Source organism: Corythoichthys intestinalis, chromosome 13, assembly GCF_030265065.1.
Source record: "Corythoichthys intestinalis isolate RoL2023-P3 chromosome 13, ASM3026506v1, whole genome shotgun sequence".
In the NCBI taxonomy this organism is placed as follows: domain Eukaryota; kingdom Metazoa; phylum Chordata; class Actinopteri; order Syngnathiformes; family Syngnathidae; genus Corythoichthys; species Corythoichthys intestinalis.
Genome location: NC_080407.1, coordinates 16,384,450 through 16,396,523, shown reverse-complemented (window position 1 = coordinate 16,396,523; position 12,074 = coordinate 16,384,450). Strand labels below are relative to the sequence as shown.

The window sequence follows — 12,074 nt, the reverse complement described above, 5'->3', positions numbered from 1 at the left end:
AATGTGAGTGGACACAGGCGCTCATTGGACCGCGTCTTTTGTTGGCTTAAGCTTTAGCATCCACTACTACTACTAACAGTCATGGTTGACCAACTTCCCATCGTGCATTTGGGTGGTGGAGACGATCTTTATCTTAACACGCCTAATTGAACACAACACAGCACATACTGTATACCATTTGCAGCCACCACTGACAGTCATGGTTGCCCAACATCCCATCATGCATTTGGGCGGAGCAGGAGAATCTTTTTCTTAACATGCCTAATTGATCACAACGAAATCTTGACCTCAATGCCATCAATCCTGTCGTGTTTTCTACGTCTCTCTCCCCTAACACACCTGAATCAAATGATTATGCCATTAGCAACCTCTCCAGAAGCCTGATAATGATCCTGATTATTTCATTCAGGTGTGTTGAAGGAGGGAGACATGGAAAACACGACAGGAAAAGTGGCTCTGAGGTCCGGATTTAGTGAACCCTGCTTTATACCATTTGGAGCCACCACTGACAGTCATGGTTGCCCAACTTCCCATCATACATTTGGGCGGAACAGTTAAGTCGCTACAGTATCATTTAGTGAAAGCACAACAAAAACAATATTCCTATCTCTAAAAAAAATATACAATTACTATAACTTGTACTTAAATTATTCTTTTAAGAACTACAAGTCTTTCTATCCGTTGATCCCTTTAACAGAACAAATGCTAATAATGTTAATGCCATCTTGTGGAGTTATTGTTGTAATAAACAAATGCAGTACTTATGTACAGTATGTTCAATGTTTATGCCCGTCTTGTTTCTTATTTTTCCATTCCAACAATAAATTACAGAAAAACATGGCATATTTTAGCGATTGTTTGAATTGCTATTAGATATTTAAGTATATATTTTCATGGGACAACACTGACAAAATGACACTTTGACACAATGAAAAGTAGTCTGTGTGCAGCTTATATAATACAGTTAATTTATTTTCACCTCAAAATATAGCCATTAATGTGTAAACCCTTGTCAACAAAAGTACACCCTTTAGAAACCACGTACATCCCTAAATGTCCAAATTGAGTACTGCTTGTCATTTTCCCTCCAAAATCTCATGTGACTTGTTACAGGAGTGCTGCCAGCATTGCTGCAGAGATTGAAGAGGGGGTCAGCCTGTTAGTGGTCAGACCATATGTCACACTCTCCTTCAAATTGGTGTGCATGGCTGTCACCCCAGGAGGAAGCCTCTTCTGAAGAGTTTATACAAGAAAGCCCGCCCGTCTCATCGGGTTATATCTAAATATATTTATGGCGGAAAACACTCATGTGACTTGAATTTCCGCTCTGAGACCCCCAGTTTGGCCAACTTTCAAAATTGTCCGACATGCATGTGTGATACAGCATTGGAAAGCTTAAAATCTCAATTTTCTCGGGAAAGAAAAATTTTGAACAGGAGGGCATTTAAAAAAAAAACTTTTTTTTTTAAACAGCGAAACCCTCCCTGAAGGTGAGAGCACGCGAGAGCAAAATTAAAGACGCCATGACTTTAACGAGATATTATCGCGTACTTACCTGGTTTCGATCCCAAAACTCCATGTAGCATGTATCAATGAGTGTCAAGACACAGCTTTGAATGGCAACAGCTGGATTTTGGGGGGGATTTTATGGGTGAAATATGGTAATATAACGAGAGTCGCGATGCAGAAATCGCAGACATCAAGGAGTGGTCGAGATTTTCTTTTTCATGTATTTACCGTTTCAAACTTTTTTTTTTTTTTTTTTCCAAATTTTCTTCGTTTGGATCTATTATTTATCATCTAACATATCGGAGAAAATGCGACAGTAAAAAAAAAAAAAAAAATACAATTAAGCGATAGTTATGAGGTTGATATTCGTGACTTTTTTACAGACCCCATTTTTTTCATTGTGATGTAATTTGTTTAAAGGTTGAATAATTGTGAATAAAAGAGTGAATAATTCTTTAAATTTGCTTTTTTTTTCTTTTTTTTAAACGAAATATGAGACATCAACCAATGATTCTTAGCTAAAAACAACAGACAAGTACCAGTAATTATATTTTCTATTCAAAATGTCTGTCAGTTTTAGCTTCGAATCATTAATTGGTGTCTAATATTTAGTTAAAAAAAACGATTTTAAAATATTCTTCACTCGCATATTTTAAACTTTTAAACAAATTATGTCACAATGAAAAAAATGTCTGTAAATAGGTCATGGATATCTATCTCATAACTATTGATTACTATCGACTATTAATATTAATAATAATAACAATTAATATGAATAATTATATAATACTTTGTAGTATTCTTGTTTATTTCATTCATTTTTGTTGTTTGTCTTATTGCTCTACAACTTTTATAGACAACATTTTACCGGCTAGGTCTGTTTTCTAAATCAATATATCGTTAAGTCAATGACATGCAATGACATGCAAAGTGTTTAGAATTGGCATGCATTTGATGGGAATTTGCATTTGTGCTTTTTTTTTTTTTTTGCATAGCATTTGGACTTTGCAGTTCACCTGACACTTCTTCGGCCAACGTAGGTCATAGTGCATTCCCATCATCATTAAATGTACTGTCCGGAAATTTAACAATGAATTTAAAACCTTATTTAGATAGATTTTAATTCAATACTTTTAAAGGGTTACATTAACTGAACATTCAGCGACAATCTGACAAGCAACATGACAACCACATTGACATCCCTGCCACCCCCACAGCTTGTGTGCAGGTGAAGTGCGTGGGAGGTAAACGGCCTTGGGATGCAAACGTATTTGTTCGGTTTGTGTCTTTTCTTTGAACGAAATCCGCAAACAAGGTTTCGGTGTGCACACGCTGGCCTTCAGTTGCAAAAGCAAGCAGAGAATTCATTCCTTGTAATGTTTGTTGTCACTTTTCAATAAATAGCCTTTGGTGAAGGCTTGCTCTTAAAAAAAAAAAAAAAAAAAAAACTATTACACACAGATACAGTGGGGCAATTTAGTATTTGGTCAACCACCAATTGTGCAAATTCTCCTAGTTGAAAAGATAAGAGAGGCCTGTAATTGTCAACATGGGTAAACCTCAACTATGAGAGACAGAATGTGGAGAAAAAAAACCTGAACATCACACTGTTTGATTTTTAAAGAATTTATTTCCAAATTAGAGTGGAAAATAAGTATTTGGTCACCTACATACAAGCAATATTTCTGGCTGTCAAAGAAGTCTAACAAGGCTCCACTCATTACCTGTATTAATGGCACCTGTTTTAACTCATTATCGGTATAAAAGACACCTGTCCACAACCTCAGTCAGTCACACTCCAAACTCCACTCTGGCTAAGACCAAAGAGCTGTCGAAGGACACCAGAGAAAAAATCGTAGACCTGCGACAGGCTGGGAAGACTGAATCTGCAATAGGTAAAACGCTTGGTGTAAAGAAATCAACTGTGGGAGCAATTAGTAGAAAATGGAAGACATACAAGACCACTGATAATCTCCCTCGATCTGGGGCTCCATGCAAGATCTCACACCGTAGCATCAAAATAATAACAAGAACGGTGAGCAAAAATCCCAGACTCACACAGGGGGACCTAGTGAATGATCTACAGAGAGCTGGGACCACAGTAACAAGGGCAACAATCAGTAACACAATGCGCCGCCAGGGACTCAAATCCTGCACTGCCAGACGTGTCCCCCTGCTGAAGCCAGTACAGTCTGCGGTTCGCTAGAGAGCATTTGGATGATCCAGAAGAGGACTGGGAGAAAGTGTTATGGTCAGATGAAACCAAAATAGAACTTTTTGGTAGAAACACAGGTTCTCGTGTTTGGAGGAGAAAGAATACTGAATTTCAGCCGAAGAACTCCCACACATACCCACTGTGAAGCATGGGGTGGAAACATCATGCTTTGGGGCTATTTTTCTGCAAAGGGACCAGGACGACTGATCTGTGTAAAGGAAAGAATGAATGGGGCCATGTATCGAGAGATTTTGAGTGAAAATCTCCTTCCATTAGCAAGGGCATTGAAGATGAGACGTGGATGGGTCTTTCAGCATGACAATGATCCCAAACACACAGCCAGGGCAACAAATGAGTGGCTTCTTAAGAAGCATTTCAAGGTCCTGGACTGGCCTAGCCAGTCTCCAGATCTCAACCCCATAGAAAATCTGTGGAGGGAGTTGAAAGTCCATGTTGCCCAACGACAGCCCCAAAACATCACTGCTTTAGAGGAGATCTGCATGGAGGAATGGGCCAAAATACCAGCCACCGTGTGTGAAAAGCTTGTGAAGAGTTACAGAAAACGTTTGGCCCCAATTATTGCCAACAAAGGGTACATAACAAAGTATTGAGATGAACTTTTGGTATTGACCAAATACTTATTTTCCACCATGATTTGCAAATAAATTCTTTAAAAATCAAACAATGTGATTTTCTGTTTTTATTCTCCACATTCTGTCTCTCATGGTTGAGGTTTACCCATGTTGACAATTACAGGCATCTCTAATATTTTCAAGTGGGAGAACTTACACAATTAGTGGTTGACTAAATACTTATTTGCCACACTGTATACATATATTCATGAAGTTGGGATGTGTAAAACAAGTAAAAACAGAAGATATTTTTGTGCATGTTCCCCCCCCCCAAAAAAAACCCAGAACATTTCACAGGTGAACAGGTTGGGGGTAATGTTTACTACTTTGTGAACAACTGCGTGAGCCAAACAAAATCTAATACGGTTAAAAATGTTTTTGAGTCATTTGCAGTGAGTTACTGTTGTTTTCAGGTGATTTCCTATTGATTTTGGGTCATTCACAGGCTTTCTCAGTTTCCCAAAAAATCTAAAAATGCTAGCATCGTGTACAAATAATGCTGGTTTCCTAGCGCTAGCATGCTAATCCATAAATGTAAGAGCTTTGTGTCTGTATATATTAACCTGCGCGGGGTCCAGTGGGTTGGGGAAGATGGCGCTAACGGGCCTCTCTCTCGGAGACAGGCAGGCGTTCTCTCTGGAGTGCTTGTGTTTCTCGGCCATCTGCGGTGAACCTGCAAGTGGGCGGCCGTGAGTTAGAGCGGGAACACACAGAGAGCGGCGGGGGAGGTGTTAGACTGTTACACGCCAAGACCTGGCGTTCGGCAAAGACCAAATCGCCTGCTGGGATGATAAATAGCCCGGGTTTTCCTTTCGAGTGGACAACTGGTGCAAAATTTTTCAACATTTCTCTTCAGACTTGCGCTAAGATAAGAACACACGGGCAATAAGTCACGGCGGGCTTTATGGAAAGCCACGTTTATAAGGGCGCCGCCCGCCGCCAGCTGCTCGCCAAAGGAGAGCGTATTCGCGTCTATAAACGTCGCCGTATATTCAGTCTTTTTATGATTCGGATCAGGCAGAAATATAGCACGATAAGAGAGAAGACCTGAGATATTCAGCGGAGAATTTAACCAAGAGGTTTAGACTCAGAGTTGTCCCTGTGTACTCCATGTCGCGCGAGGATTTTCACTTTGTATTCACTCGATTTCTCTGCCTCTAACTTTTCGCTTTCAGACTTTAGTCGTGTTTAATGTGCTACGTGCGTATCGAGTGGTCTAGCTAGCAGTCGAAATAACACATTTCTACTAGGGCTGTCATAATTATCGCGTTAACGAGCAGTAATTAATTTTTTAAAATAATCCCGTTAAAATATTTGACGCAATTAACGCACAAATGCCCCGCTCAAACAGATTAAAATGACAGCATAGTGAAAGGTGTACTTGTTGTGTTTTTCAGAGTTTTGCCGCCCTCTACTGGCGCTTGGGTGCGACTGATTTTATAGGCTTCAGCACCCATGAGCATTGTGGAAGTAATTATTGACATCAACAATGGCGGGCTACTAGTTTATTTTTTGATTGAAAATTTTACAAATTTGATTAAAACGAAAACATGAAGAGGGGTTTTAATATAAAATTTCTATAACTAAAATTTATCTTTTAAGAACTCCAAGTCTTTCTATCCATGGATCGCTTTCACAGAATGTTAATAATGGTAATGCCATCTTGTTGATTTATTGTTATAATAAAGAAATACAGTACTTATGTACCATATGTTGAATGTATATAGCCATCTTGTGTCTTATCTTTCCATTCCAACAATAATTTACAGAAAAATATGGCATATTTTATAGATGGTTTGAATTGCGATTAATTGCGATTAAATACGAATTATTAATTTTTAAGCTGTAATTAACTCGATTAAAAATTTTAATCGTTTGACACCCCTAATTTCTACGCATTTTGGCTTTAAAGAGCATATGACACCAGAAAAAAAGTCTTAAATGGCATTATTATGTGAATTAGAATCATATTTTGAGACGATTCGACTATATACAACAATTTAGCAAAGCGCAGATGACGAGAAATTAGTCTTTTAATCTGCCGGTTAGCCACGCCTACCATTATAGGGCTTTAGCGTCCCCAACAGGTGGATGACGTCAGCGGTAGACTTGGCTCATCGATTTTACTATTCAGCCCATTGAGGGGAAATTATTCAGAACGAGGAAAACGCGACGAAGAGAGCTGCAAAATGTCATTGTTTCAGTCTCTCTACTCCCAATATTTTTACAGGATATTCTTTTTATCCAAGTATTTTTCCCCAATAGCTATATAAATGGCTTGAGAAGGACCAGTCAGCCCGTCGAGGGGGAACTATTCACAATGAGGAAAACGCGACGAAGAGAGCGGCAAAATGTCATTGTTTCTGTCTCTTTACTTCAATATTTTTACAGGATATTCTTTTTACCCAAGTACTTTCCCCAATTGCTAAATAAATGGCATGGTCATGACAAATAACAATCTTGTGCTAAATGGAATATAAAATAATAAAAATCCATTTATTCAAGACGAAATGGCAAAATTACTCCATAATGGTCAAAACAGTCGACTTCACCTTTACTGTCACACCTCCCGAACGATATTTTATGACACCTAAATCGGACATATGTAATTTCCCTTCCCCGGCTTCGGAGAATGTAAACAGACCAGAAGGAGTGACAGCTAGCCGACATGCTAACCCGAACCGAGGGATGTTTCAAAGTCTTCGAAGTGGAAAATCACACATAACTAGCCTGGATTATTTGACATGACGACCCGGTTGTCGAGTTTCTTTGCGGATCGGCAAACCGCCCGGCGGAGAGCAATTTACAGTTCGTTCCCTGGAGGAGGGTGGCTGGAGTTGTTGTGTAGCTAACGCGCTAACAGCTAACTGCTAATGAGCATGAGGATAGCTTTTTACATGCCTATCAATGATCAAACGTAAGTAGTCCTTTATTTAAAGGAATTTTATTGTGTTTACTTTGTAATCACTGTATTCGTATTTGACATAATACAAAACAAGATGTTTACTCACTTCCTTGTAAGTCCAATGGTCCCACAGTAAATATCCACGGTGAATGGGAACCTTTTGAAACTCCAAAAAGGCGCATACGCCTCTCCCGCATACAGAATGATTTTTCTGCAGCCGTTTGGCTGGCGTGATGCAAAAAATAAAAGTATTAATCCACAAAATCAGCTGAATCCTTCGTCCTCATACACAACAGTACACAGTATAGTGAAGAGAACGTCTTCTACCGTACACGTCACAGCGCCCTCCTCCTCAATGCAAGACCGAAGCCGGAAGTCACTCATTTTCATGGCGCGGGATTCAAAAAACTAAATAAATATAGCGATCGCTTCCACACACATCCAAGCGGTCCATATCATTCAGGAGCATAAAATATCGCGTGTATCATGAAATAAACATGCTTTTTCGTATCACAGGCACTTTAAAGTGGACCGCTTGGATGTGTGTGGAAGCGATCGCTATATTTAGTTTTTTGAATCCCGCACCATGAAAATGAGTTACTTCCGGCTTCGGTCTCGCATTGAGGAGGACGGCGCTGTGACGTTTACGAGAGAAGGAATCCTCTTCACTATACAGCAGTACTGTTCTGTATGAGGACTAAGGATTCAGTTTATTTTGCGGATTAATACGTTTATTTTCCGCATCACGCCAGCCAAACGGCTGCAGAAAAATCTTGCTGTATGAAGGAGAGGCGTGTGCGCCTTTTTGGAGTTTCAAAAGGTTCCCATTCACCGTGGATATTGGCCAAAACAAGCCCTACTACTGTGGGACCATTGGACTCACGAGGAAGTGAGTAAACATTGTGTTTTGTATTATGTCAAATACTGGGATCATTTTAATATGTAGGTGGCTTGCATTTTGTGGCTGACATGCATGCGGGGCGGCTATTTTTCGGCACAATACCGGCGGCTTGTCGTACATTCACCCGCCGTGAGAGCAAAATATTCGGCTTATTGTGCTCATGTGCCCGGTGTTCTGTCAAATTTTCCGACCGATCAGAAATTGCAACTTTGAGTTAAAAATAGCAGCGAATTCAGCGATTACAAAGTAAACACTACAAACTTTCTTTATATTAAGGACTACTTACGTTTGATCATTGATAGGCATGTAAAAAGCTCCCCTCATGCACATTAGCTGCACGTTAGCTGCACAACAACTGCAGCCGCCCTCCTCCGGGGAACACTCTGTAAATTACTCTCCGGCGAAGACAATCGACAACCCAGTCGTCATGTCAAAACATCCGGGCTAGTTATGTGTGATTTTCCGCTTCAAAGACTTTGAAACATCACTCGGTTCGGGTTAGCATGTCGGCTAGCTGTCACGCCTCTTGGCTTGTTTACATTCTCCCAAGCCGGGGAAGGAAAATGACATAAGCCCAATTTAGGTGTCATAAAATATCGTTCGGGAGGTGCGACAGTAAAGGTGAAGTCGACAGTTTTGACCATTATGGAGTAATTTTGCCATGTCGTCCTGAATAGGTGCATTTTTATTATTTCATATCCCATTTAGCTACAGACTGTTATTTGTCATGACCATGCCATTTATTTAGCAATTGGGGAAAATACTTGGATAAAAGTAAAAATATTGACGTAAAGAGACAGAAACAATGACATTTTGCAGCTCTCTTCGTCGCGTTTTCCTCGTTGTGAATAGTTCCCCCTCGACAGGCTGACTGGTCATTCTCAAGCCATTTATTTAGCTATTCGGGAAAAATACTTGGATAAAAAGAATATCCTGTAAAAATTTTGGAGTAGAGAGACTGACAAAATGACATTTTGCGGCTCTCTTTGTCGCGTTTTCCTCGTTCTGCATAATTCCCCCTCAATGGGCTGAATAGTAAAACCGATGAGCCCATTCTCCCGCTGACGTCATCCACCTGTTGGGGACGCTAGAGCCCTACAACGGTAGGCGTGGCTAACCGGCAGATTAAAAGACTAATTTCTCGTCATCTGCGCTTTGCTAAATTGTTGTACATAGTCGAATCATCTCAAAATATGATTCTAATTCACATAATAATGCTATTTAAGACTTTTTTTCTCCTGTCGTATGCTCCTTAAAGTCACTAACAATTATCCTGGCAAGGATAAAATAACTCACCTCGGGCACTAGAGGGCGCCGAGCTGGTGACGTTGGGCGAGGCCGAGTGGTTGGAGCTCAAGCTCGAGGTAGACGGACTGGGCTAAAAAAAACATTGATGATGAGTCTCAAAGAGAAACCACGACAAAATGAGAGCAATGAATAGGTCTTTATTTTTGTTTTTCCCCAAGTACCTGCATGTTGAAAACTTCATCCGAGCTTTCCGACTGACCGGTGATGTTGCTGACCTCATTGGACGCTTGGGAGGACAGCGACGACGAGGAGTAGCGGTTGACCGCCGGGTAGCTGAGAAGACTGGAAGCGAGCAAAATTATAAAAATATGTCAAAAAGCAAGCAGAAGTAGATAAATATTTCATGCTTAGCTATGCTAGTGACTCACCAGGATGCAGAGAGAGCCACGTGGAGAGAAAAGGAGAAGAAAAACAGACGTAAATGAAGGAAAATGAAGGAAGATTAAAGCAGAGATCTCAAATGCGAGGCCCGGGCCCCCTGATTTTCATGTTTCTGATTAAAATCGAACAGTGTGCTTTGGGTCCGCCACAACTTTAATCAGAACATGAGCCATTTTACAAATCACTAATAAAATCAATTGAACCAATAACAATACTTTCAAAATTACATCATAGCGTACTGGTAGGTAAAGAGGGGAGGACACACTATGTGAAGAAGAAACAGAAAAGAGGAAGAGATGACTATTAGAGGTGGGACGATATATCGAAATCAGGGCATAGGCTAGCTAGGCATTTGCCTAGGGCGCTGTCGAGTGGAGGGGGTGCCAAATTGCTTTGGTGTCAAAAAATACCCTGAAAAATAGTTCTAATGCTCCGTTTCCATGCTACATACATTTAAATAAGTTACATATTAAAATATTTGCAGATTACGACCTATTTCGGATTAGTCACCTGCTATTTTGTTGCACTCACATCCACGGCGAAACAGTTCAATCAACAAGCCATTCAAACTGTTTCAGAACGGAACTAAAATAGTCAAAATAACCTAAATAGCATAACTAGCAATGAATGAAAAAAACTGGTACAGTAACTGAAGACTGACGTAGCACAGAACATGAACTTTGAACATTATTTACACGCCACATTGCATGCTGGGAGGTATGAGGCATGTTGTACGACAACAGTTCTGACAGCAAGTGGCAGCAGAGGGTGTCTGTCTCTCCCAAGCAGTGTTGTTTTTGGCACCATATTAATTTTTGTTTTAGCCTTTTGGACGAAAATACCTTTTAGTCTTTGTCATATTTTAGTCACTTCAAATATTTTTTGTCTTCATCTAGTAACGGCTACAGCAAGTATCTGGTTATAGTTATTGCTGCCAAAGGGGGCACCAAAAAAAAATCAATGTGATTGTTCACTTACATATTTTTCCCACATCTGTCATTGTTTGCGTACTATCCTCATTAAAATATGAAAACTTATCAATGCTTGTGTGGTTTTAGTTAAAGCAGACACTGGTTTTTCATCTGTGCGATTTTGACAAAGATCAGATCACATTTGATGGTGATTTTATGCAGAAATGTGGGAAATTCCAAAAGGTTCAGATACTTTTTCATCCCACCTCGTGAATGACCTACAGAGAGCTGGGACCACAGTAACAAAGGCTACTATCAGTAACACAATGCGCCGCCAGGGACTCAAATCCTGCACTGCCAGACGTGTCCCCCTGCTGAAGCCAGTACACGTCCAGGCCCGTCTGCGGTTCGCGAGACAGCATTTGGATGATCCAGAAGAGGACTGGGAGAATGTGTTATGGTCAGATGAAACCAAAATAGAACTTTTTGGTAGAAACACAGGTTCTCGTGTTTGGAAGAAAAAGAATAGTGAATTGCATCCAAAGAACACCATACCCACTGTGAAGCATGGGGGTGGAAACAACATGTTTTAAGGTCGTTTTTCTGCAAAGGGACTAGGACGACTGATCTGTGTAAAGGAAAGAATGAATGGGGCCATGTATCGACAGATTTTGAGTGAAAATCTCCTTCCATCAACAAGGGCATTGAAGATGAGACGTGGCTGGGTCTTTCAGCATGACAATGATCCCAAACACACAGCCAGGGCAACAAAGGAGTGGCTTCGTAAGAAGCATTTCATGGTTCTGGAGTGGCCTAGCCAGTCTCCAGATCTCAACCCCATAGAAAATCTGTGGAGGGAGTTGAAAGTCCGTGTTGCCCAACGACAGCCCCAAAACATCACTGCTCTAGAGGAGATCTGCATGGAGGAATGGGCCAAAATACCAGCAACAGTGTGTGAAAAGCTTGTGAAGAGTTACAGAAAACGTTTGGCCTCCGTTATTGCCAACAAAGGTACATAACAAAGTATTGACATGAACTTTTGGTTTTGACCAAATACTTATTTTCCACCATGATTTGCAAAGAAATTCTTTAAAAATCAAACAATGTGATTTTCTGTTTTTTTTTCCACCCCACATTCTGTCTCTCATGGTTGAGGTTTACCCATGTTGACAATTACAGGCCTCTCTAATATTTTCAAGTGGGAGAACTTGCACAATTAGTGGTTGGCTAAATACTTATTTGCCCCACTGTATATTGTCATTTTGAAGGGGGGTGAAATCGTCCGAAATACAAAGAGAGGAAAAGCGGATGC

The 12,074-nt window shown here is 40.3% G+C and overlaps 1 protein-coding gene across 3 annotated transcripts in view; it reads right to left on the bottom strand.

Annotated features, from left to right (window-relative positions):
• The window catches only part of dock4b (dedicator of cytokinesis 4b), a 237,364-nt gene that overhangs the window by 26,649 nt on the left and 198,641 nt on the right, over nt 1–12,074 (bottom strand). For 2 of the 3 annotated variants that reach the window (XM_057854988.1, XM_057854990.1), the window contains 3 exons: nt 9,632–9,752; nt 9,459–9,540; nt 4,920–5,029 (listed from right to left, as the gene is read on the bottom strand). In XM_057854988.1, coding sequence (XP_057710971.1) covers nt 4,920–5,029; nt 9,459–9,540; nt 9,632–9,752 — 313 coding nt within the window. The remainder of the gene's footprint in view (nt 1–4,919; nt 5,030–9,458; nt 9,541–9,631; nt 9,753–12,074) is intronic. The other variant, XM_057854989.1, reaches the window with a different exon arrangement.